At 42.3% G+C, this 27197-nt stretch overlaps 1 protein-coding gene across 16 annotated transcripts in view; it reads left to right on the forward strand.

The window, feature by feature from the left end:
* Positions 1 to 27197, forward strand: part of SVIL (supervillin) — a 198830-nt gene that overhangs the window by 102926 nt on the left and 68707 nt on the right. For 15 of the 16 annotated variants that reach the window (XM_040352604.1, XM_040352607.1, XM_040352606.1 and 12 more), the window contains 2 exons: positions 2265 to 2478; positions 10462 to 10600. In XM_040352604.1, coding sequence (XP_040208538.1) covers positions 2265 to 2478; positions 10462 to 10600 — 353 coding nt within the window. The remainder of the gene's footprint in view (positions 1 to 2264; positions 2479 to 10461; positions 10601 to 27197) is intronic. The other variant, XM_040352605.1, reaches the window with a different exon arrangement.

Consider the following 27197-nt stretch of genomic DNA (forward strand, 5'->3'; position numbering starts at 1 on the left):
CCCTGGTGCTAAAGCAGGTAAGAGAGCCACTTCTGCATAGTCCATGGGAACCTGGAGCTTCTGATATGAATCATCAGCATCTAGTGTTCCTGAACTCAGCCTAACGATCAGCCTTTTTACACCAGTAGAACCCCTAAAATGTTCATGTCTAAGGGAACCCTTTTTAAAACTAATTTATTGGGGGGCCAATGGGAAAAATGCTACTCGTGTTAGTGGTTGGTAGAAAGAATAAAACCTTCAGTGGTGTTTAGATTGTCACTGTTACAGAGAGCTAAAAAGATCATTGGTGTCCTGCGGCTGGTTTTGCCAAGTGGCATTGGCCCCAGAACTATACAGGCGGCATTAAATAGGAGGCCAGCAAGCCACAGCTCACCCCGAACAAACTGGTGGAACCTTAGGATTCCACAGGACCCTGGTTTAGAATGAGACTGGTATAGATGGTCTACAACAGGGGTGCCCAACCTTTTGAAGCGCAAGGGCCACTTAAGCGACTTGGCAATTGTCAATCTGCCCATATGGAAGGGGACAAATGCACTTCTGTCTGTTTTGTTTTTTAGGAGGTAGGTGGATGTAAACGGACACAAGTCTGTTTACATCTACTGCTCTATAGAGGTTAATGGAGGGGCCACTGATCATGTGAAAGGGGTCTAAGGCCTCGTACACACGACCGAACAGGTTGGTCGTGTGTAGGGCCGACCGGACAATTTTTCGGCCGACCGGACAGGTTTCCAGCGGACAACTGTTTCTTAGCATGCTAAGAAACATGTCCGCTGGAAGCCTGTCCGCCGGACATGTTCGATGGTCAGTACGACTCATCGGACATGTCCGCTGGCCCGAGAACTCGCGCATCGTGTCGAAGTGATTCGACGCATGCGAGGAAGCATTGAACTTCCGGGTTCGCGCGCGTCATCGTCGCCGTCACGTCGCCGCGTGTTCTGTCCACGCGGAATTTGGTCTGATGGTGTGTACAGCCATCAGACCAAATGATCCCAGCGGACATGTCCGATAAACTGTCCGCGGACCGTTTTCATCAGACATGTTGGGTCGTCTGTACGAGGCCTAAGGCTGCTTTCACACTGATGCGCTGTGGTTTACCCACACTGCGGGTGCAGTGCACCTGTGGCTTTCCAGCGGGTTAGCTACACATAGACTTCTATTATACCCTGCAGGTGTGGAGCACTGTCTGAAAGTGCACCAAACCTGCTTATGGCAGGAGCCGGCGCTATACAGGAAGCATCGGCTTATGTAGCTCTGCTGCGCATCCGCTTGCTTCCTCTACCGCCACCTTCATTCAGAACACTGATGCTCTAAGGTTGGCGGGTTGGAAAACTGATCTGGGCTTGTCACCATCCCAGAGAAGGAGGTCTCAGGCCACATCAGCGGGCTCTGCGGGCCACATGTGGCCACTGGTTGGGCACCCCTGGTCTACAAGCATGACAACTTCTGGTGGTGGATATCATTACACGTTTTCACTTAGGCATACACAGGTGTCAAAATAGGAGTACTCAGGGGGTTCTCTTCAGTCCTGCTGAGCACGCCTGACCCCAAGGTGAAAAGAGGAGGCAGCCAAATGTCAAAATACACCTGGAAACCCTGACATTGTGCCATGCTGCTCAACCTCACAGATATCTGGACCCCCCACTGTATGGAGAGCCTCTGACAGCCAATCAATGCATTGAGCAAAATGTGTTTGATATTCTTCTACCCTGGGAGATTAAAAAAAATGAAGTGTCCAGCTTTTGTGTGTCTTTCTGCAGGAAGCCTTTCTAGAGAGTAGACATTTCTCAGTGCAACAATTAGGTGACAAATTGTGTGTCTGCTTTATATGCGATATTAATGCATTATCAGAAGTGATAGATGATCGGCATATTGGGCAGTGGGATTGCTATATTTAAGATGAAATCCCAACCACATGCATTCAGCAGTTATATAGAAAATGGAATAGTATGTGATCTTTTGTTAGCATGAACAATAGCTCCGGATAGGCATTTGATAGCACACCTCCTTTTTATGAGAGTCTATGCAAACAAGAGTGGAAACATGACGGACACGTTACCATGTTGTGATTTGAAGCAGAGGTCAGCTGCATATAAAAACACTAGTTTTTTAAGGAAACACATGTGTAACCAAAGGGATGAGCTCAGCAAGCAGATTACAGTGAAGGAGGAGGTGAGGCTGGGGAAGGGAAAACGGGGAGGGAGGGGGGTTACTAGACTGCAAGCCATGTGATTGCTCACTAATGCTGAGCCTCTCTTCACAATAAGCAGAGATTGTCAAGCCGGCCTCTGAAGCTCTTGGCAGCAGCACAGCGCAGACACTTTCTCACACTTCAACGGCGGCATCCTACAGACCGCAGGCAGGCGAGCAAGACGAAAGGGAGTTCTGCGAGAGGACGGGCGACATCTCTCCTCCTGCCACCGACGCCCAATCACCAGAGGATATTGACATCGACGGCAAAAAAATGTCTATTCGTGACAGGTACTGAGATTCCTCTAGATTGTTAACCCTTTAAATGCTTGCAGCAGCCTAAAATTGCTTTCACCCTAATATATGCAGGCTACAGGTCAATAGATTGTATTTCTATTAGTGTCTTTGTATTTCTATTAGTGTCTTTGTATTTCTATTAGTGTCTTTATTATTCTAGAATTGCTTGTGTCAGATCAGTTTTTAGCGCTGTGGCTGTTGACAGCAGATCTAGCTGCTGTTGGCCACTGCACATCCCTCCTGTGCTCCATGGTATTTATCTATGAAAGGCTGCTACACTCACACACCTTTTGTGTTTTTCACAAGGAGCAGTTGTAATGCGATGCATTTAAGCAGTTCATGCACGTTTTTCACGCATTACCATTTGTCCCCATGGACGGAGTATTTTATTTTTTTTGCTGGAAGCCGCACCTAGGATGCAACAAGCATGTAAAACGCAAAGGTGTGAACATGGTCCTATTGTAGCTTCATTACTGATCTGTTATTACAAGGGATGTAACATTTTAAGAGGTAGTGAGCCCATTCTAGCAGCACACCTTAATAAATGTAGGTGCAAGCTAAAAAAATATATATACATTTTTTTGGCTACTGGTTGTGCTCCAAGCCTTATCCCACTGTTATGTCAGCCTCCTTGGTCTAGTCCGTCTCTAAACTATTGTGTTTTATGTACACCATTATAACGGCAGACACATTTCTTGCATGGTTTTGCATTCTCTTTACTGTATGTACCCACTAAAGCTGCCTATCTCAACTAGTGTTCCTCTAGGGCAGGGATATGCAATTAGCTGACCTCCAGCTGTTGCACAACTACAAGTCCCAGCATGCCTCTGGGTGTCATGCTTGCGGCTGCCAGTCTTGCTATGCCTCATGGGAATTGTAGTTTTGTAACAGCTGAAGGTCCTCTAATTGCATATACCTGCTAGGGGTTTCCTTGAGTTGTGGCTGATTGACCTCCCATATAATGGTGCCTGCATGATAACAAAGCCAACGCCACTTGACAGCAGCATGACATCAGAGACATTTTAAGCTGTCTAACGAGGAAGTAATTGGAAAATTTTTCCTACGGACCACCAACCTAAGGGGCATCCCCCCCCCCCTACTGAAAACATTTTAGCGGGTATTCACCATGACCTGGAAATTATTTTAGGGTTCCTCTGGGGTATAAAGGTTGAAAGAGGCTGCACTACAGTGTATACCTTTCTTGTCAGTACTCCCATAAATGCTCAGGGGTTGTTTAGCAAGCCACAATGGTAATCTCTAGATATAAAAGGATGAAAAATATTTACTGAAAAATGTAATAGTTTTTGTGAGTTTACTACAAACAGGCAGGACCCTCTTGTCATTGCCCAGTCTTTCAACTCTATGGGAGTTCTGATGACACATTCAACACAGACGAATAAAGAAAATGAGATGGGCTTATTGTTATTGCATTCTGCTGTTTTGTTGTCTGCGTTGGTGGTGATGTTCACAATGTGGCAAAAGGGACAAGATGTCATCTGAGGAAATCTGATATCACCCAGTGCATTGTATTGTTTTGCTGGCCGAGCACTTTTACTGTACTTTGAGTCAGAGGAGCGGAGTGCAGGGATGGGTACTGTTGAGTCATATATTCTCCTGTGAATCAGAGGTTTCTTATTTGTCCAGTGGATGGTTGCAGCACTGTGTACATCTGGTAATGCTTTACTGCAAGGGATTCCCAATGTGTTCTGTTGTGATGCGAGAGAGCACTGTGGTATCAATGAGTATGCAAAGTGCAGAAACTTTTCAAATCAGTTGCATTTATTTACTTAATGTAATGTAATGTACTTGGTGCTTTACATATATAGTACATTTACATCAGTCCCTGCCCTCAAGGAGCTTACTATAAAATCCCCAACTCACTTTTTTTATATATACACATACTAGGTCCAATTTAGATAGGAGCCAATTAACCTATCACCATAGGTGAAAACGGAGTACCCGGAGGAAACCCACTCAAGAAACCCATGCAGACACAGGGAGAACTTGACTCCAGGCAGGTAGTTCCATGGTTGGGATTTGAACAAGCAACCCTAGTGCATTTGTCTTTATCTGAATGCAATAGTTAAAACCATGATATTGTTGGGCTCCATCCCGTTTTGCCTTCTTTTCATGAATGACAATCACCACATGATTGAACTAGTACTTGATTTATAAGGCCACCATTAGACCACAAGTCCATCAATCAAACGTTATCTTTCACCAGTCCATGCACCAAGAGCCTATAGCAGCTTTTCTCAACTTTTTTACTTTGGGGGAACGCTTAAAATCATTTTGACATCCCAGAGAACCCATACTAAAATTCTGCTAAATTTCACAGTAAAATGGTATGATCAAGTAAGCTTTTAGAAAGCTTTAAATGAAAGAATCAAGCATTTGGTGTACCTAGAATATCTGGCACCCAAAGCGTATTTGACAACACTCTGTTGCCCTATACATTAGTTAGTGGAGGAATGCCCATTTGCATTGGTAGTCAGTGGCGAAAAGTCTCTTATGTTGGTGGTTCGTGGAGAAGTCCCCCTCTAACATGATGATCAATGGGGGACAAAAAAAAGCCCTCTAGCACTGGTGGTCAAGTAGAAGTGACCCCTTACACTGGTAGTCGTTATAGTTGGGAGATCAGTTTGTCAATGCTCACTTATCAAGGAACCCCTAGCGCCCTCTGGCGGAAACCTGGGGTTCAACCCTGGTTGAGTCTGTCCTATAGAGAAAGATGGCTATGTGCAATTTGAAATGCAGAGAGACTTGCGACTGTCCACATACTTGTCATTTCTGCTGCTAGCCTTACCCTGAACAGTCTGGATGTGACAAGGCAAAAATCATCATAAGGATGCGTTATAAACATGTTTCTTTGGTGCTGCCTCTTCTTGCCCTGCTGCCCTGATTTCTGGCATATACAGGTGCATCTCAAAGAATTAAAATATCATCAAAAAGTTCATTTATTTCAGTAATTCAAGTCAAAAAGTGAAACTCGTATATATTTTTTTTTGAGATGCTTATTTAATTTTTCAGGGCTTGGCACCTGCCCACTCTGCCAAAAGTAAGTACCAATACCTGGTTTAATGATCACGGTATCACTGTGCTTGATTGGTCAGCAAACTCGTCTGACCTAAACCCCATAGAGAATCTGGGGTGTATCGACAAGAAGAGCAGAGGCAGTGTGGGCAGGTGCCAAGCCCTGAAAAATGAAATGAGCATCTCCATAAAGCTGGTCAGCAGAGGGAAGTATGAAGTGCTCTAGAATTTCCTGGTAGAGGGCTGCGCTGACTTTGATATGGATAAAACACAGTGGACCAACACCAGCAGATGACATGACTCCCCAAATCATCGTGGATGGTTGGAAATGTTGTAGTTCATTTGGAAATCAAAGTCCCAGAGTCTAAAGGAAGAATGAAAAGGCACAGATTTCAAGCTGCATGAGGTTCAGTGTGAAGTTTCCACAGTCAGTGATGATTTGGGGAGCCATGTCATCTGCTGATGTTGGTCCACTGTGTTTTATCAAGTACAAAGTCGGCACAGCCCTCTACCAGGAAATTCTAGAGCACTTCATGCTGATTTCATTTTCCAGCAGGACTTGGCACCCGCTCACACTGCCAAAAGTACCAATACCTGGTTTAATGATCATGGTATCACTGTGCTTGATTGGCCAGCAAGCTTGGCTGACCTAAACCCCATAGAGAATCTGTGGGGAATGGTCAAGAGCAAGATCAGAGACGCCAGACCCAACAATGCAGACGAGCTAAAGGCCGCTATCAAAGCAACCCAGGCTTCCATAACATCTCAGCAGGGCCACAGGCTAATCGCCTCCATGCCTCATTGATACAGTATTGCATGCAAAGGGAGCCCTGACCAAATATTGAGGGGCATACTAGGGTTGTCCCGATACCGAGCATTTGTGTACTTCTACTTGCACAAATGCTCCCGATGCCTAATCTGATACCTGGTAATGAGGTAACACCTGGAAAGGAGAGGGCAGAGAGACTCCTCAACAGGCTGGCAACAATGAAACTAGGTAAGCTGGTAAGGCCGCTATCAAAGTAACCTGGGCTTCCATAACCCCTCAGCAGTGCCACAGGCTCATCTCCTCCATGCCGCACTGCATTGATGCAGTAATTCATGCAAAAGAAGCCTGGACCAAGTATTGAGTGCATACTGTACATGGACATACTTTTCAGTAAACCAACTTTTTTTTTTTTTTTTTATTAGTCTTATGTAGTAATCAAATTTTCTGAGGTTCTGAATTTTGGGTTTTCACTACCTGTAAGCCATAATCATCAAAATTAAAAGTAATAAATACTTAATAACTCATCACCTGCATTGGTTGGCACCACATCCCCTAATTAGAAGAATTTATAGAAAATGGAAATGGGATTTTTAAGTTGCAACTTTAACACATCTATATAAAATGAGTTTCACTTTTTGAATTTAATTACTGAAATAATTTTTTTATCTAATTTTAGATGTATGTATGTATAATGCAGTTCTGATTGAAAGCTCAATTCTGATTGGTTGGGTTTTACTGCACATTGTTCTGTTCAGACTTGTCCATTCAGACTTGTAGGACTCCAAAGTCGTACGAATTTGGGCTGCAGCTTGGGCTTTGATCGATAATGGACAACTGTTACACTGTGTAACATTCAGGTATGACTTTAATGCAACTTTTGAGGATTAATGTTGAAGTCTTTTGCCCTCAAGTTGCATGAAAGTAGGACCAAAGTAGTGTATGAACTCTACTTTGAAATCGCTGCAACTTTAAGTCGTACATGTATGAATGTCCAACGTTGCACGAGTGTAAACGAAGCCTAAAAACTATCTGAAAACGTGTCGTCATCCCTGTAAACCTTATCGGGTTGTGCTGAATTTTTGTTTATTGGACTACATGGATGTTAACCAATGACAGACCTCTCTGGACTGGTAAATTAAGATTAAGATCACTATTACGATTTTGAAGTAATGTAATCGATTGTTGTGTTTTCTTGTATTCTTGGTTACCATTATGTCTTGTATGTTGTGTATAGCATTTGCTTTTATAGTTTTCATGGTATTTAGTCAAATGTGGTAACATGCATGATTGCTTAATTCTCGCATAGTAATGAACAGAAGCCACTAGCCAGTTGGTGAATGTGCCTTGCAATATATTTTCGCTTATTCTGCTGCTGTTGGTGAAAGCATGTCGGTTCCAAATAAAATTGTCTACTGGATCCTGGATGAATTCCTCTATAGGGCAACGAGCTAAGACGGAATAATAATGTCCTCCAACCTGTGGTCAGTTGACCCCCTACATTTGGTATGTTGGCTTTCAGCACTACAAGCTTAGCACTGTAATGCTCAAGGTGAATATTTCAGAGCCAACAACTAGTAAAAATCCAAGTTTCCTTAAATACCCCTTAAAGCCTCGTACACACGATCGAACATTGGCAGAAGGTGCCCAAAGGGTGGCACTAAATAGCTGAAAAAACACGTACGTCACTACGATCGTGTTTGTTGACCGACAATTCTTTGCCATTTCTATGCAAGACAAATTCCTGATCAACGCCCTTCGGACCAGTGTTAATTTAGTCGACTAAAACATTGCATTCGACAAAATGAATACTATTTTAGTCTACTAAAATATGACTAAAACAACTGAGATGACCAAAAAAGCGATTAAATCTAAAATGTCATTTTAGTCAAAAGACTAAGACGAAGACTAAAACTAAATAGAAATTTGACTTCAAAATTAACACTGGTCTGTAGTGCATGTTCTTACCTAAATACCATAAATAATAACATATTCGATTTTTCACTCCAGCAGTATATAATGAGTTTGAAAATTGTAGAGAAATGTTAACTAATGCATTCGAATTTAATTGCACCCATTCGATTTTAGACGTCTAAAATGAGTTTTAGTCGACTAAAAATGTACTGGAGATTTAGTCCACTAAATACGACTAAAACAATTGCAGAAGACTAAAATGGGACCAAAACTATAATGCCATTTTAGTTCTAAGACTAAAATTATATTGAAATTTGCTGTCAAAATTAACACTGCTTCGGACAAAAGTCAGAGGCTTTGTGGAAAATTCGATCGTGTGTACGAGGCTTTACTCTATCCACTTGCGGTGCAATTTCAATGTGCAACATCTATTTATATCTACGAATAACTATTTAGTAGTAGCCCTATCTAAACAATCCACTCAATCTGGCCAGCTAGACTCTCGTGCTACATAATTTTTGGCACCTCTAAAATAGATTGTTCAATCAGACTGGAAGTTGCACAGGCAGCTTAACCGCTTAAGGACTGTCATACTGATATACGTCGGCAAAACGGCCAGGCAGATCAATGTGTGTGTGCATGCTCTGGTGTCCGCCGCAAGCTCTGAGTCCGACCACGGGTCCTGCAGGCTCGATGTCCGCGGGCATACCCGTGATCGTCTCACGGTGAGGAAGAATGGGGAAATGCTAATGTAAACAAGCATTTCTCCATTCTTCCTAGTGACAGGACACTTTTTACAGCTCCCTGTAATCGGGATCAGTGTAGTGTCGCCCACAGCCCACCCCCCCCCCCCTACATATAGAAGCACTCCCTATGTGACACTTAACCACTTCAACGCCCCTAGTGGTTAACCCCTTCACTGCCAGTGTAATTTTTACAGTAATCTGTGTATTTTTTTAGCATTGATCGCTGTATCAATGACTATGGTCTCAAAAAGGCATCAAAAGTGTCTGTGTCCGCCATAATGTCGCAGTCACGATAAAAATCGTGAATCGCTGCCATTACTACTAAAAATACGTATCGGCCTAAACCGAGGAAAAGTTTTTTATATATATATTTTTGGGGATATTTATTATAGCAACAATTTTTTAAATATAGCTTTTTTTTTCAAAATTTTTGCTCTGTTTTTGTTTATAGCGCAAAAAATAAAAACCGCAGAGGTGATCAAATAGCACCAAATGAAAGCTCTATTTGTGGGGAAAAAAAGGACGTCAATTCTGTTTGGCAGCCACGTCGCACGACCGTGCAATTGTCGGTTAAGGCGATACAGTGCCGAATCGCCAAAAGTGGCCTGGTCTTTGGCCAGCCAAATGGTCTGTAGTTAAAGTAGATCTATAGGAAAAACGTGTGGTGTTTTTTTTTTTTATTTTATATTATTTCGGATAGAGCATGGAGGGTTATAACCCATCATATTATTTTTTTTCCCACCATCTGTATAACATTGGGGAGATTTCCCTTCATTTCCTGTCCCATAGCCAAACAGGAAGTGAGAGGAAATTCCTGACATTCACAATACACGGCTCACACATGCACAGTGGGCACCTGGCTCTGAAGCTGCAAGTTGTCACAGCCGATGCCCACAGTTAAGATGCACAGGATGCACAGACAAGTGTCCCTTTTTAATAAGTCAGTAGCTACAGTTTTTGTAGCTGCAGACTTAATTTTTAGAAAACCGTCACGAGCTCTAATGGCACCCCTGGGCATCTGCCAAAGAGCAGCATGTTTCTGTGCGTGTCATGAAAGCATGCAATTTTGCACGCATTCCCGATGCCCACAGATGGGAACCAAGCCTAAGATTTGATGGGCTCTTCACTTTCATTCTTTCCAGCAGTATGCTGCCCCTTCTCAATGAATGCGGACTTGCACAGGTTGTGGGATGTTATTTATAGTTTTTAGTAGATCTAAACTTCTACAGCTTACAATAGAAGGCACAACTGATCTGACATTGTATAAGTTTACTGTTGATATTTATTCTGACCAGAGTTCCCCTTTATCATCTACTCAGCAGTTACTGGCAGTGCTTGAATCAGCACTTTGTGTATATTCTTTCTGTTTAGATATCGGCAAGCAAATGGCATCCCTTGTTCGCTTTTTATGACGCCAGTGTCCTAGAAAATGCATTGAAAGGTTCTGCCGGGTCTCTGTGGACAGCATGACTTGTGTGGAATGTCTCACAAACAATGTGGCATATTATTCCTTCTTAGGCTGGCGCTACTGAAGAAGAGCGGGGAGGAAGACTGGAAGAACAGGATTAACAAAAAGCAGGAGTACTCCAAAGTGTCTGTCGTAGAGCGAAGCTCACGCGCCCAGCTGCAGGAAATTGAGCAGTCGCTGACAAAGAAGGTAATAAGAACCATGTTAGGAATAAACTGTCCAACTTGTCCCAGCACTTTGATATCTCGCAGTCCTCCTCCTTTATTCTTATTGCCACTAAGAGCTATAGAACAAGATCCATCCTTCTCACAGGCTCAGTAATGATCGGCTCGCAGCTGCCGAGGGATCAGTGTACTGAATGTTAATCTACTTCAGTGCAAGAAATGGTGATCATATTCAAAAGGCAGTAACCAATAACAAGCAGCGCCAAACCCAATCATGTGATCTGACCACAGTTTGCGCACCATCATTGCTTTTTATATTGCCATATTAAAGAGTCTCTAAAGGTGAAACTGTTTTTCTCTTTCCATTTCATTTGAGTGGGATGAAGTTAAAACACCTCTCAGGTTTTTATTGCGGTCTGTGTCCCCTCACTATTTGTCGTGAGGACTGTCACCACAATTTTTAAAAATGTTGCATTGTCACGCGAACAGACAAGGAGGGGAATTCTTCTGATTGGGACCTATTCCTATTGTGTCTCCAGGACAAGAAGTGAAAAGAAATCTCAATGGATAGCATCGCACCGATATCGGTACCGAGTATTTTCACGAGTACTCGTGAACATGATTTGAAACCGATACTTTTGCGGTGCTATATGAGCCCATACAAAATAAATGGGCTCAAATCTCACTGCAAAGAATCAAATGCGATTTGAATAGGAATGCGGTGCAAATCCTGTCCAAATCGCATGAGGTTTCGCGCACTGCAGGCCTGGCACCCATTTCAGCCTTGGTTCACATAGGAAAAGAAACCGCATGCCATTGGGACAAGACTGCATTCCTGTTCAAATTACATGCGATTCTTTGCAGTGTGATTTTTGAGCCCATTCATTTTGTATGGGCTCAAATTGCGCTTCAAAGGTAAACAAAACGATATCCATGCATCCCTATTTTTTAACCCTTCCCTACTTTTTACTAAGGCTGCATTCAGCGTTTTTTTCCGGCGTTTTGTCACGCGTATTCATGCTTATTTGCGCGTTTGCATACAGCGTTGTCCGACGTTTTTGTACTTTGACGTTTTTTTATTTTAGCCAATAGGAAAAACTATCATCTTTTCATCACTTGTTGCTATGTTGGTAGATTTTTTTAATCTTCTGCATGGGCGACAAGTTCTATTGATTAAAGCGACGAAACGCCCGTAGCAAACGCTGTCGCGCAAGTCGCTTGAATCGAGCGTTTCCATTACTTTCTATGGGAAATGGAAACGCTCAAATACGCCCAAACCGCCCGATACGCGCGACAAAAAAGGGTCCGGAACTTTTTTTGGCTACAGGCGATGGGCGTTAGGCGCATCAGCGTTCAGATGTGAACCATCCCCATAGACTTTAATGTATTTTGGTCCCTCTGGCGTTTGTGAGCGTCGCGCTACAGGCGACAAAACGCCTAGGTGTGAATGGGCTCTTAATGGGGAGGGAGACTTTAAATACACTTTGGGCAAGCGTTTGTATTTGAATGTTTTGCCAGGAATTCTACTTTAAAGCAAAACAACTACTCTTGACCCCCCCCCCCCCCCCATCCTCTGGAATAACCTTTGTAGGGCAGATCTGTAAATGTAACCTATTTCTAGGCTACTCCAGTCACATGATCTCGCTCTGTGGCCAGTGAGGCTGCATGGGAGAGGAGGGAACGCCGACCATGGAATGGTCATGGAAGCCTATGGGTGATGTCATCACTCCCAAGCATTACTAGCGGTTGTCCAGCGCTCCCTCCTGTCCCCTACAGCTGCCACTGGCTGACACAAAGGTGATCACATGACCAGAGTGGCCTAAAAAGAATAAAGTATATGCATCGTTCTTGCACAGGTTAGTCAGAATAGTTGTGTTGAGCAGTGAGGGGGTATTTTAAAGTCCTGTTAGGTTCTGCCAGCAATTCTACTTTAAGACCATTTTTGCAAAAAGGCCAATATTGGCTATATGTAAGTGTATATACAGTACAGGCAAAGTCTTTTTGTTTTTTGCATGACAGGTCTGTTAGGTTTATGCTTTATACAAAAGGCATTTTAAAGCATTACATTGCTTTTGCAGAGCCATAACACCAATCCATGGACAGCACTGTTGTGGGCCTCTGCAGCACAGGACTGGTTGTTCTAGTTTTCTGAGTCCCCCTCTGTCATGTAATGGTTTAGGACTTTCAAGTTAGAACATGATATCAAGTGATTCATTTTGGCTGCAAACCTGTCGTTTGACAAATATAGAGGCGGCACCTGTTAATTCTGAAAAGTGCTCGTTTTTTGGCTGTCGTGCCAATCTTGTGGCTTCTGTGTTTTCAAAGTCATTGGCCCATAATATGTATACAATTTTGGAGGTGAAACTTTTTTGCTGCATAGTCAGGATCAGTGCCTCATCAACCTATTTTTCACTTATGACCGTTTTCATCATGTTTGCTCATTATTGGCACATAGTTGCTTTGTTAATTGCAGGTACTTTAAAGTGAACCTGAAGTAACACTAGGGTGTACAGAATGTCACCTCTACCTCCTTTGCAGGACACTCAATGGGGTGGATTTACCAAAGGCAAATAGCCTGTGCATTTTGCAAGTGCAATTGAACTCCTTTTCACCAGAGCTTAGTAAATGTGGTAAAGCTTCACTTTGTACTTAAAGCGGACATCCACCCTAAAAAAAAAAAAAAAAAATAGGCAAAAAGGCTACAAAAAATTTGAAAAAAAAAAAAATATTTTTTTTTATACTTGCCAGAAGTGGCTGTTACTAGGCAGATCTCCTAATCTACCACTTCCTTGTCCGCGATGGGTTGTCTTTCTTCTCCTCGTCGCGCTGCCTCCTGGGAATGGGCTTCGGTTGCTGACATTGCGGGCACCCTGGACAGGTAAGTGTCCTTATTAAAAGTCAGCAGCTACAGTGTTTGTAGCTGCTGACTTTTAATTTAAAAAAATTTTTTTTATTTTTTTTTAAGCTGGACCTTCGCTTTAATACCCAATCGGGATCAGGTTTTTTTGGCTTGCACATGATGGATATCAGCAGAGGTTCACCACATTTACTAAGCCCTGGGGAAAATTAGTGCATCTACACTTGCAAAGTGCATAGTCTATTTGCCTTTAGTAAACCCACCCCATTATGGCTATTCTCAGCTGTTCAGTGTTTGGGCTGCCCTGAATTGCACTGCTCGCTGTAATCTGAATATGAACCAGAATCCCCGATCAAGAATCTGGCCCCTTCTGCACTTTTGGCCCATTGCTATGAAGGGTGCTCTCGCTGGACAGAATTGTGGTGCAGAAACTTTAATATATACTAAATATATTTACCAGTCCTTGGTTGTAGTGGCTGCAGTAATTTTTGCTTTTTAAACTTTTTTTCTTTGTTATGCTGTCAGTAGCATACTTCAAGTCCCTTCGTGTCTCCACTTTAGTTATAGAGACGGCCATGGTTTGTCCCTAATTCCTGGTACACAGTCTTTTTTTTTTTTTTTTCAGCCTTGTAGGATGAACGAAAAGCCAGAGGAGCTCGCTGTACTATGAGATGTTACTGTGAATAAATCCCACACGGCCACATCCTTCTTCTTTTTTTTTTTTGTGGCAGGAGACATGGGGAGAAAATCCCCGTTCTGCTGTCACAGTGGGATCCGATGGGAGCGGGGGCAGCTGCAGTGCACCAACATGTTATATGTTACACCCTGAATACGGGTGTAATATGTTAGGGCTCATTCACACCAGCCGCTGCATTGCGCAGTGGTGATATGTGCTGCGCTAAGGGGATCGCACTGATTTTTTTTACACAAATTAAGATTTCATATAGACGTCTCATAAAGTTCAGTTGCCAGGCTATGTGAGGCAGAGGATTGGCTTGTGCTGCGCTGATTAAAAATAAAAGTTTTTCTCAGTGCACCGTGCCCGCACACCTCCAACGCAGTGGCATGAACTGGGCACATGGGAGTCGAGACATTTTGCCTTGTCCTTGTAGTGAGAATTCACTGGAACAGCTGCCCAATGCAGTCCCACTGCATCTGATGTGAAAATACCACAAGGAAATGTTTTTGGCTCTTTTGCGCTGTACTTTTTTATTATGCTTTTGTGTAGATTGGCTCTATTTTCTGGCCTGTCATATTTTCTTGGTTGTGAAGTACTTGCCACTCAAATACATACAACCTGTAATGGGAGAAATATTTGTGTTCCTGGCTTTCTTCAGCAGTTGCCATTTCAATGGCTTTCATGCTAACCCACTGGCTTCCTGAGTAAGTCTGCAACCCTGAAAAAGTATGCCAGCTGTTCGACTTCACAAGCTGCATACTTGTTTCATAGCAGGGACTTGGTGGAGAATTTACATGACTGCCACATAATGATCATTTGCCCAAGGGGGTTATGAATTACAGCAGAGTTGTCTGTCATGACCGGTTGATTTAAAGTAGAAATGACTATAACTACCTGTTGTCTGTTTAAATAAGATCTCTATACAAAACTGATATCTTTTGTTGTGTTGATGCTGCCAGTGTAAGTCCAATGTGCCATCTTGGATCTGAGAGACCCTGTGATGAAAAATCACCAACTGAATTTCTAGTTCAGCCCACATTCACAAATGGAAAGATTGTGGTGTCACACTTCTGCAATGGGGTTATGGGTGGCATTGACCTTTAATAAATTGATGAGGAAAATGCAGTGACCAGTATTGGCCATGTCTCTGTGACCTGTGTTTTTAAGAGTAAGTGCACTTCGCTACTCAAAGCAGAGTATTGTTTAGGAAGCTTTTTTTGTTGGCTTAATTTAGTTTATTATACATTATAAAGCAAAGTTACTGAAAAAAATATATATTCTGTTGGATGCTACAAGCACGTGACGCTTATTTTTTGTAGTCTACAGCAATTTTGTCTTTTTTTTTTGTTGTTGTTGTCATGGCATATTGCAAAATAATGTCACTGGCAATTCGGCATGTCGCATGGAAAAACTATTTATTACAAACCGCATATGTGATTTCCTGCTGTCTCGAAGACTGATGTGGAAGGAAATGGTTGGTACAAAAACATTTGGCTTTGGAGATAAATGGGCACGTGGTGTTGTGAACTGGAGTCTAACTTCTTTGTTGGGAGTCTTTAATCAATTAATATTACAGCGGTTTATCACTTGCCCCCTTTGCATGCATAATTTTAAATTGGCATGTATAGAAGTAATTTCACAGTGGAATTTAGGTTCCATTAAACTGCCCATATTGCTTTCATTAGGCAGAATTTGTTGCAGAATCCATAGGCTGTGGCATATTCAAAACTAAGCTACGTTTACAGATGGGGACACTTTGGTACACTTATGGTTGACTCGCAGGGTTTGACAAATTTGCTTGGAATCTAGGAGCCAGCTAAAAAATTTAGGAGCCAGAAAACGCACCCCGTCCTGACGAGCTTGCTCGCAGAAGCGAACACATACGTGAGCAGCGCCCGCATATGTAAACGGTGTTCAAACCACACATGTAAGGTATCGCCGCGATTGGTAGAGTAAGGGCAATAATTTTAGCCCTAGACCTCCTCTGTAACTCAAAACATGCAACCTGTAGATTTTTTTAAACGTCGCCTATGAAGATTTTAAAGGGTAAAAGTTTGTCGGCATTCTACGAGGGGACGCAATTTTGAAGCGTGACATGTTGGGTATGAATTTACTCGGCGTAACATTATCTTTCATAATAAAAAAAAAATAAAACAGTAAAGTTATCCCCATTTTTTTTTTAAATTAAAAAAGTGTAATTTTTTCCCAAAAAAGTGCGCTTGTAAGACCGCTGCGCAAATATGGCTTGACAGAAAGTATTGCAACGATCGCCATTTTATTCTGTAGGGTGTTAGGATAAAAAATATATATAATGTTTGGGGGTTCTAATTAGAGGGAAGAAGATGGCAGTGAAAATAGTGAAAATGACATTAGAATTGCTGTTTAACTTATAATGCTTAACTTGTATTACCAACGGCCACCACCAGATGGCGCCAGTTCACACATCTGGTGTAATAACTTGTAATACCAACGGCTCACCACCAGATGGCGCCTGCTCACAAAAAAAGTGTTGTTTTTTTTGCCCACCTTCCAAGCCAAGTCGCCAGGACACTATTTCTAGTCACCCTGGCAACCGGGATTTGTCGACCCCTGGTTGACTGAAACATTGCTTAAGCCTTGGTTCACACCAGTGCGACTTATCAGGAGACTGACCGTTCCATTTGCACCAATGGAACCATTCAAATCGTGCGACTCATGTCGCATGAATTTAAAAAAAGGTTCCCACACTATTTCTGTACAATTTCATGTGACTTGCATTGACATCTGCGTAAATGAAGTCGCGCAGATGTCAGCGAACGGCACATGAAATCACACTGATGCCGTACTGTTGTGAACCTGGGCTCATTTATCTTAAAAAGCCATGAAATAAAAAGCAATTGTCTCATGCTTGCCTCCATGCTCTTGGCATTTTCATAGAATAAAGATGTGTGAAAATAGATAAATTGTATACAAACTTTCTGTAGTGGCCTGGACAGATTTGTTGGTATGCCTAGAAAATATTATAAATAATTTGATCATAATGATATTTCAAGCAAACGGTTTTCTGTAATCAAGATCACATGTTTTCAATCATGCGTCAGCCTATTTTCAGTGGAGGAAAAAAAGTATGGTGTGTGGTATTGTGTGCGCCACACTGAACATGGACCAAAGAACGCAAATGAGAGAGTTGTCTAAGGCAGTGTTTTTCAACTCCAGTCCTCAAGGCACACCAACAGGTCATGTTTTCAGGCTTTCCATTATTTTGAACAGGTGATTTGATCAGTTTCACTGCCTTAGTAATCACCACAGTCGTTTCATCTGAGGGAAATTCTGAAAACATGACCTGTTGGTGTGCCTTGAGGACTGGAGTTGAAAAACACTGGTCTAAGGGACCAAAAAGAAAATTATTGACCAGCATGTCTAATGTAAAGGCTTTAAGACCATCTCCATAAAGCTTACTATTCCTTTGACAAATATTTTTTATATAGAATGTAATGCAAACCACAGACAGGGTACCCAACTAGACATGTATAGTAAAATCAATCCACCTTTTTTGATGACTTAATATAAAAACGTATCGCTCAGTGTAGACTCTTATGATATACTAAATTGCCTCAATATTCAATGTTGTACACAGCTCACACATATCTGCTTTTAAAGTACTCAAATGCATTATAAGCAGCAACCAAATAATTTATGATGCCATCACTAAGAATAATTGTTGAGCTGAACAGTTGAAGGGATTGGAGACTTGACTCAATGGCTTTCCCCGAACTGAATTCTGCTTCCTTAGGAGTATAAACCATACCAATTATTATTCATGCAATTTGTACTGGAGCATCATCACTAAACATTAAAAAGTAAAGCATAGTTCATGGGTCTATAGTACACACATCTCCCTCTCGTTCCCCCTCCTCCCCATAAGCAAACCTAACCCCTAAGCTAAAACCATCCACAGCACAAATTTCCCCCCTTCCTCTAAGATTTACCAGATTTTAAATACTGTGGCACTCAGCAAAGTGGTTGAAAATCTTCCAGGTCTTCCCTTGGCTGTGTCATATGTCATAACACAGCTAAGGAGGGAGCCTAAGAGCTAATTTAGACTTTCGGCTGTGGACCATGGACAGGGGCGTTGACACAAAAATCACTACTGTTGCGTTTGCCAGGCCTTACTTTCACCAAGTGCAACCCATTCAAGTGAATGGGACCTCGCCACAAATGCCCTGCAGCCCATGCATTCCAGCACATTGGTGCGACATCTACAGAGTTGAAACTGGTAGGAGGAGCCATCAAAACGCCTTTTTTCTCTGCCTGTCAAACGCCTCTGAGAACTAATCCCATATTTTGCGCTAGACTTTCTTGGCCCTGCTTTGCATTTTACAGGTCTGATCTGAGAAGCTGTCTCTTCTTATAACGAAAGAAAGGAATGGGCGGGTTTCAGTCCAGTTACATGACCACAATGATCTGTTGCTGACCCCTGCTTTATAGTATTCCCATTTACTCCTTCCTGATGGCTACGTAAAGGGTTTTAGTAAGGGGTGGTGGTACGCAGAGTAATTGGACCCTCCCAGGACAGGAGATGGCTATAACATGCAAGGAGGGTGAGGGCAGTGCTAGGGAATTTACTCTTCATGCAATAGTCAAAATTGAATAACCAGTACAGAAAAATAAATCTGTTGTGGAAGCCAAAAAATGTAACTCAACCATTTAAAAGTTGATTTTTAGTGCTTTTTATCTGCATTCTTTTTTTTTTTTTTTTTTTTTTTTTTTTTTTTCATTTGGTGACACTTTAAAGATTTAGGATTCTTTTTTTTTAATAGAATACCCAATTCAATTGCAACTTCTAACACTGGGTTTCTTGAAATTTTAGAATTAATGATTTTTCGTTCAAAAATGGTACCAAAAGTACAGAGACCTTGGCAGCAACATAAACATGAGGTCAAGCTGCATCTTAATGCAATCATTTGCTTTCCCTCTAGGCAGTGGGGTCCCTAGGCATATACAGGCGTCTATATCCTCCGTGTATACATATCGGACTAGTGGTTTGTGGGCTGCATGCATCCATCTAACCCTTTCCTTATGGCCCTCTTCCAGCTTTATGGTTTCTGTTGAAATATTTCCAAAACTCAACTAGAACTAGAACATGTGGTTTTGTTTCTCCTCTGTTTTAAAAGCCCATGTACACAATTCTTTGAAGTAGGACTGCAGACTTTTTCAAACTGGCAAGTGTGGCTGTAAGGATCTGGAAACTTTTTAAAGTGGTATTAAACCCAAAAGCAAACATTTATTATATTGCAGCTTATCAATTCTAAGATGTGGTGGCTGCATTATTTTTCTTAGTCTTTCCTTTATTTTCACCTGGTGATCCAGCCAGTAAGTCTGTTGTTCAAAAGAACAAGCTCTCTTGCAAATGTAGAAGTTGGCGAAATGAGACAAAAGCTGATCATTGTAAGCACCCCCAGTGCCGGCCCAAGACATTGTCCTGCCCGGTACCAAGAATGAAATGCTGCACCCCCCCAAAAAAAATTACACCCACCAAAATGCCCCTACATCCATTATTTTATATCATGATAGCTAAAGTGGACCTGTCATGGCTCTATACATGTATATAGGAGTATAAAAAGGACCTGTTATGGCTCTATTCATGCAATTAACCCCACAGTGGAGCGGAGAGCGGAACGGGAGGAGCGTTTGGGTGGCAATTAGCCCCACAGTGGAGTGGAGAGTGGAGCTGGCGGAATGGGATGGCGTGCAGGCAGGAAATTTGCTGCCCCCCTGAAAGTGCTGCCTGGTACAATGGTACCATCGGGTCCCATGGTAGGGCCGGCCCTGAGCACCCCTGTCAGTGGTAAATGGTTTATTTACTTATGTAAAACCTTTATTCCAAAAGGAAAAAAACTGTTGCTGTAACTAATTATAAAGTGTGAGCTGGAGTTTGGCTTCAATTTGTGTATCTAAATGTGCCAGTATACAGTGGGGATCGAAAGTTTGGGCACCCCAGGTAAAAATTTGTGTTTTTAATGTGCATAACGAAGCCAAGGAAAGATGGAAAAAATCTCCAAAAGGCATCAAATTACAGATTAGACATTCTTATAATATGTCAAAAAGTTAGATTTTATTTCCATCATTTACACTTTCAAAATTACAGAAAACAAAAAAGTGGCTTCTGCAAAAGTTTGGGCACCCTGCAGTTAATATCTTGTACTGCCCCCTTTGGCAAGTATCACAGCTTGTAAACGCTTTTTGTAGCCAGCCAAGAGTCTTTCAATTCTTGTTTGAGGTATCTTTGCCCATTCTTCCTTACAAAAGTCTTCCAGTTCTTTGAGATTTCTGGGCTGTCTGTCACGCACTGCTCTTTTAAGGTCTATCCATAGATTGTCTTCATCTCCGGGCTTGCTGTAAGTTACTGCACAGTGTTTGTCTCTACATAGAATCCTAATCTGTCTTATGCCACCCCAGCCTGCCCTATACTATCATTTACAGGGGCCATTTGGGGGGGGGGGGGGGGGTGCCTTGTGACCGTGTGCTGCCTGCAGGGCGTTGGGCAGGATAGACAGGAGGGGGTGACACCATGTTTTTTCGCAACGGGTGACACCAACCCTAGTGACGCCACTGTCCTGGAGTAAAAAATGTACGTAATAAGTTATTTCTGGTATTAAAGCGTTGTATACCCACTTGTGAAACATGCACCTACAGGTAAGCCTACATTAAAGTGGATGTAAACCCAAATTACTATTATAATTTTTTTTTGTCACAATGTAGAGTATAAGATTTCCTATCATCTGTGCCCAGTCTTGCCACACAGAGTTAATCCAGCTCTGAGCAATCCTCTTTTATTGTTTAGTGAAAATTAAGACTTCCAGATAAAAACCTGTCTAAATACAAAGTCCATTCCGCTCTCCTTGCTTTGAGTGACAGGTTATTTACATATCTAGCTTGGACATGTTTATCATATGTTTTGTTTATCATAATATGAGGTGATCTACAGTATAAAAAGTGAGAAATCCACCCCTCCCCCACATAACACATCCTGGTAATATACAATGACCTGTGGATCACCTCATATTATGATATAAACATAACATAACATATGATAAACATGTCCAAGCTAGATATGTAAATAACCTGTCACTCAAAGCAAGGAGAGCGGAATGGACTTTGTATTTAGACAGGGTTTTATCTGGAAGTCTGTTCATTTTCACTGAAAAATAAGTGGATTGCTCAGAGCTGGATTAACTCTGTGGCAAGACTGGGCACAGATGATGGGAAATCTTATACTATACATTGTGACATCAAAAAAAAAAAGGCTTACATGTAGGTGCTTGTAATATCTCCTTAACCAACAGCGCAGGCGCACTAAGAGCGGTGGCTCTTGAATGGGAGCCTGCCGGAAAGTGCTGGAAATTGTGTGCATGCGCAGGGCTCGCGCCTTTCCGTGCGTGGGAGTGACGTCATCGCCGCTCAGGCAAGTCACAGCGCCGGAGCGGCGATTGCCCTTGCAGGTTTAAAAAAATAAAATGTTGGGGTAATGCAACCGCTTTAAGGGTTGAACATGCACTACAGACACAGATTTAGCCATTGTGATGTACATAAAACCACATTTCATAAACAAATATATTGCTTTTTGACAAGCAGAAGTACAACTTGAAAATATAAAAAAAAAAACAATCTGTAAACTCTGTTGGCTGTAAGGCCATTGCACATATTACCTAAATAAATTACCAACATTGAATATTAAGAAAAAAATGAGAAGCCAATTTCTTAATTTTGTATTTCTTTTAGCAGCTTAGTAGATACCCCCTACTTATGTGGTGCAGTGTTCATTTTTACATCAAACTTCAACTTAGTTTTTGTCAGTCTTTTGACTAAAATTCCATTTTAGTTTTAGTTATCAATTGTTTTTGGTCATATTTTAGTAGACGAAAATTGTATTCATTTTAGTAGACTAAAATATTTTCATTGACAAAATTAACACGGATATCTGACACTCCCAGCCCCCCCAGCTTAACAATGCTGCTGTCCAAGTGTGTCCCTGTTTTGCTTCATCCAGAGTGGTGGCACTCTAATACAGGAGATGTTACTGACCAGATCACCAGGTGAAAAAAGTCTAATGCCGCGTAAACACGATCGGAAATTCAGACAACAAAACCTTGGATATTTTTCTGACGGAATTTTAGCTCTTGTGTTGCATATACACTGTCACACAAATGTTGTCTGAAATTCCGACCATCAAGAACGCGGTCAGGTACAACACTACAACAAGCCGAGAAAAATGAAGGTCATTGATTCCGAGCATGTGTGATTTTTTTTTTTTTTGTGCGTCAAAGTTGCATACAGACAATCGGAATTTCCAACAAGAACTTTTCTTGTTGGAAAAATTGGGAACCAGCTCTTAAATTTTTCCTGTCAGAAATTCCGACAGAAAATGTCCAATGAAGCCTGCACAAGGCCTGCATTTCCAACCAAAAGCTCACATCAAACTTTTCTTGTCGGAATTTTCAATCATTTGTATGCGGCATAAAAAAGAAAACCAATGCAGCCACCACATCTAATGACTGACTGGTAAGCTGCAATACCTTACATGTTGGGTTTTTGTTTTAATACCGCTTTAACATTCTAATGCAGATCATGCCTAATAAATCTGATCTTTGTGTTTTGATTTTGGGCTGTAAATGTATGCACTAGATCCACTATTGTGTCATTGATGACTCTATCTGCCCTCGCTGCAGTCAGAACTCCGCCTCCAATATCTGCAGAAGAAGAATTATTCCTTTAATCCCTCCCAAATGTTTATGTTCAACGCAAGCAGACTTAGTGATGAGATGTGCAGATTCCCCTGAATTCACATTCCGTTCTGCATGTGGCTGTGTGTTTAACATGAAAATAACATTTTCTTACCAAGAAAACATTTTTTTAACGCTGGTTTTCAAAGCAGAAAATTAGCACGTGTCTGTGACTGCTCTGCACCCAGTACCGATGTATGAACAAAGAATATTTCTGTGCTTCTGTCGCCAACTAATTTGTAGGAGTAGGGACATTTCGTGTATGTTAAATATCAGCTCTGTGTATGACTCATGAAGGCTGATCCTCTAATTCTACTGTATGTTAAAAAGGTACCCCAGTGACAGATCACTGCTCATATAACATCAATGGGCCTTTTGGAGGTCCCATAATGGCTTCCAGGCAGATCTATTGATGGTTATATACCTACATAGACAGGGAAGCTGCATACTGTTCCTACAGCTGATAGCCATATGTAGAGTAATAGTTTATACAAGATGAAAGTAAATTAAATGCATATGGCCTACAACACATATTACACTTTAGTGGGGTCATTACCATCCTCAACTTAAGATTTTACAAGGATCTGAATGCAATTAAAAAAAAATGGGATTATGCATGAACATCCCTGATATAATCCCTACTCACCCCCCACTTCTAGGACAAGCTTGTTTACTTGTCCTAGAAGTGTCATCTTCCTCCCTCTCTCTTCCTATTCCCCCCTATCACTCCCTCCCTATATCCTTCTCATTTTTTTTATTTCCCCATCACTTCCCCTTTATGCCCCTCACTCTGTCTATACTTCTCCCCTCCTTCCTCTCCGCCTTACCTCTCCATTCCTTATTTCTCTCTAACCCCCTTTCCCCCTCTTTGTCTGCCTCTATTATCCCCCCTTTTATCGTTCCTTACTCCACCCCCTTTATCCTTCTCTCCTCTCCACCCCCTCCCTTTTTATCCTTCTCTCTTCTCCACCCCCCTCCCTTTTATCCTTCTCTCTTCTCCACCCCCTCTCTTTTATCCTTCTCGCTTCTCCACCCCCTCCCTTTTATCCTTCTCGCTTCTCCACCCCCTCCCTTTTATCCTTCTCGCTTCTCCACCCCCTCCCTTTTATCCTTCTCGCTTCTCCACCCCCTCCCTTTTATCCTTCTCGCTTCTCCACCCTCTCCCTTTTATCCTTCTCGCTTCTCCACCCCCTCCCTTTTATCCTTCTCGCTTCTCCACCCCCTCCCTTTTATCCTTCTCGCTTCTCCACCCCCTCCCTTTTATCCTTCTCGCTTCTCCACCCCCTCCCTTTTATCCTTCTCGCTTCTCCACCCCCTCCCTTTTATCCTTCTCGCTTCTCCACCCCCTCCCTTTTATCCTTCTCGCTTCTCCACCCCCTCCCTTTTATCCTTCTCGCTTCTCCACCCTCTCCCTTTTATCCTTCTCGCTTCTCCACCCCCTCCCTTTTATCCTTCTCGCTTCTCCACCCCCTCCCTTTTATCCTTCTCGCTTCTCCACCCCCTCCCCTTTATCCTTCTCTTTCTTCTCCACCCCCTCCCCTTTATCCTTCTCTTTCTTCTCCACCCCCTCCCTTTTATCCTTCTCTTTCTTCTCCACCCCCTCCCTCCTATCCTTCTCTCTCTTCTCCACCCCCTCACTCTCTCTTATCCTTTACCCCCACCCTCTTCGCCCACCCTGCTCTCTCTCATTTTAACCCTCTCTATGATCTTCAACCACCCCCCCTCCTTCTCGCTATCACCCAATCCCTCTCTTCACTCAACCCACACACATACCGTACTCCTTCCCATTTCCTCTCCCATTATCACCTATCAAATATGAATCTATTTTTCCTTTGTGAATCAGGGTACTATTTGAAGCTAGCAGAAGCACACCTGGAAATAATTTTACTGCTGGTTGGGAGACCTGTAAAAAATGTTTTTCATGTAAGCTGAAAATTTGGAGCTTACAATCAGGAGGCATGCATTGCTTAAACACCTAATTTGGATGTAAAAACCTTTGTGGATTGGGTGTATTGTCCGCTTGGGGCTATACGTTATAAGCTAGGAATCCTGGGACATTCCACTGACATTGTACAAGAATGTCTTCAGAGTCTCTCAGGTAATTCTGTAGATTCTTTTTTTCTGCCAAGTTAGTTAAAGGGGTTGTAAAGGTAAAAACAAAATCCCTAAATATCTTCCTTTACCTTGGTGCAGTCCTCCTTCACTTACCTCATCCTTCGATTTTGCTTTTAAATGTCCTTCTTTCTTCTGAGAAATCCTCACTTCCTGTTCTTCTGTCTGTAACTCCACACAGTATTGCAAGGCTTTCTCCCTGGTTTGGAGAAAGCCTCTTGAGGGGGGAGGGGGCGAGCAGGATAGTCAGGATGCCCACTAACACATAGCTCCTTTCTCTATCTGCAAAGTAGAGAGCGTCTTGACCCTCCTGCTTGGCAACCCCCCCCCCCCCTCTCTCAAGAGGCTTTCTCCACACCAGGGAGAAAGCCTTGCATTACTGTGTGTGGTTGGACATGACAGGAAGTGAGGATTTCTCAGAAGAAATAAGGACATTTAAAAGCAAAATGGAAGGATGGGGTAAGTGAAGGAGGACTGCACTAAAGTAAAGGAAGCTATTTAGGGAAAACATTTTTTTACCTTTACAACCCCTTTAAATTAAATACATAAAGATAGCTGTTTGCATTTTTGCAAGTTTATGGTCTTTACTTTATAAAAAAAAAAAAAAAATTCCCTCACTACTGTATCTCTGGGGAATTGTTGTCATAGTTGCATAGTTTGGTTGACAAAAAACACAAGTCAATCTAGTTCAACCAATCAAAGGGGGGAAGCAAAATCATATAATCCTATATACACAATCCTATACCCACAGTTGATCCAGAGGAAGTCAAAATAAAACGGCAAATCATGATCCATTTTGGTCCAGCAGGGGAAAAAAAATTCCTTCCTGATCCCCCCAAGAGGCAATTGGCTAGTCCCTGGATCAACTTTACCTATAAATGTTAGTATCCAGTTATATTATGTACATTTTAAGAATGAATCCAGGGCTTGTTTCAAGCAATCTACTGAGCCGGACAGAACCAATGCATGATGGAGTCTGTTCCACAATTTCACAGCTCTTACTGTGAAGAAGCCTTTCCTTATTTGAGGATTAAATTCCTCCAGACAAAGAGTGTCTTTGTCCTCTGAGATGACTTTTAAAGTGAATAACGCAACGCAGTTTGCTATATGAACCACTTATGTATTTATACACGTTGATCATATTCCCCTCCCCTTCCCTCTTTAAGGAGGAGTTCCAGTCTCCTGTGAAAAAGTCGTCAGTTACAAAAACTGTAGCAGCTGACTTTAACAAAAAAGTCCTGTGATCCGGGGGTGTGCTCACCCCAGTCAGTTTTACCTGTCTTCTTCTTTCCTCTGTGCCGGCATTTTCACTATGGTCACCCGGCTGTAACAGGTTGTAGCTTCGTAGGCAGGTGACCACTGAGCATGCGTAAGCAGTGCTGTGCATCGTGAATGGTGGATGCAGTCTTCTGGACCTGCCAAGTGGGAGAGGGAGGAAAGCTTCCACTCCGATTGCTTAGAAATCTGTCAATCTGCTGGTACCCGCTCTTCAAATGTGCCAGTTCTTTAAGAGGAGCGGGGAACGAGTCCTTAAAGCGGAACTTCCACTTTTGAGTGGAGCTCTGCTTTAATCTCCTCAAGAGGGAATAGATTCAGTTCCTCTAATCTTTTTCCAGAGCGGAGCTCCTCCATGCCTCTTATCAGTTTGGTTTCCCTTCTCTGCACTTTCTCCAGTTCCCCAATATCCTTTGAGAACTGGTGCCCAAAACTGAACTGCATATTGCAGATGAGGTCTTACTAATGATTTGTACAGGGGTAACATGTATGTCTTTATGGAGTCCATACTCCTCAGTACAAGAATTTTATTTTGGAAACGACAGCTTGGCATTGCATGCTAATAAGCTTTTGATTTTCCAAAACTACCAGATCCTTCTCCACCATTTATTCACCCAGTTGTACTCACCCTAGTATGTATGATGCATGCATATTCTTGGCCCCCCAAGTGCATAACTTTGGCGCATTAAACCTCATTTGCCACATAGTTGCCCATGCATTGAGATTGGCTTGGTAGTTGGGAACATCCTGTAAGGACGTTATTCCACTGCATAGCTTGGTGTCATCTACAAAGACTGAAATTTCACCCTATCAGAGGAAGTGTAATTGGACTACAAAATATCCTCCTTTTCTATAACTTGAAGGGGTGTTCTGTGGTTCAGAGCTGAACTCTGTATGAATAGTTTAGAGTTCACTGGACAGTACTGGCTTTTCATCA

Source organism: Rana temporaria, chromosome 5, assembly GCF_905171775.1.
Source record: "Rana temporaria chromosome 5, aRanTem1.1, whole genome shotgun sequence".
NCBI classification, from domain to species: Eukaryota; Metazoa; Chordata; class Amphibia; order Anura; family Ranidae; genus Rana; species Rana temporaria.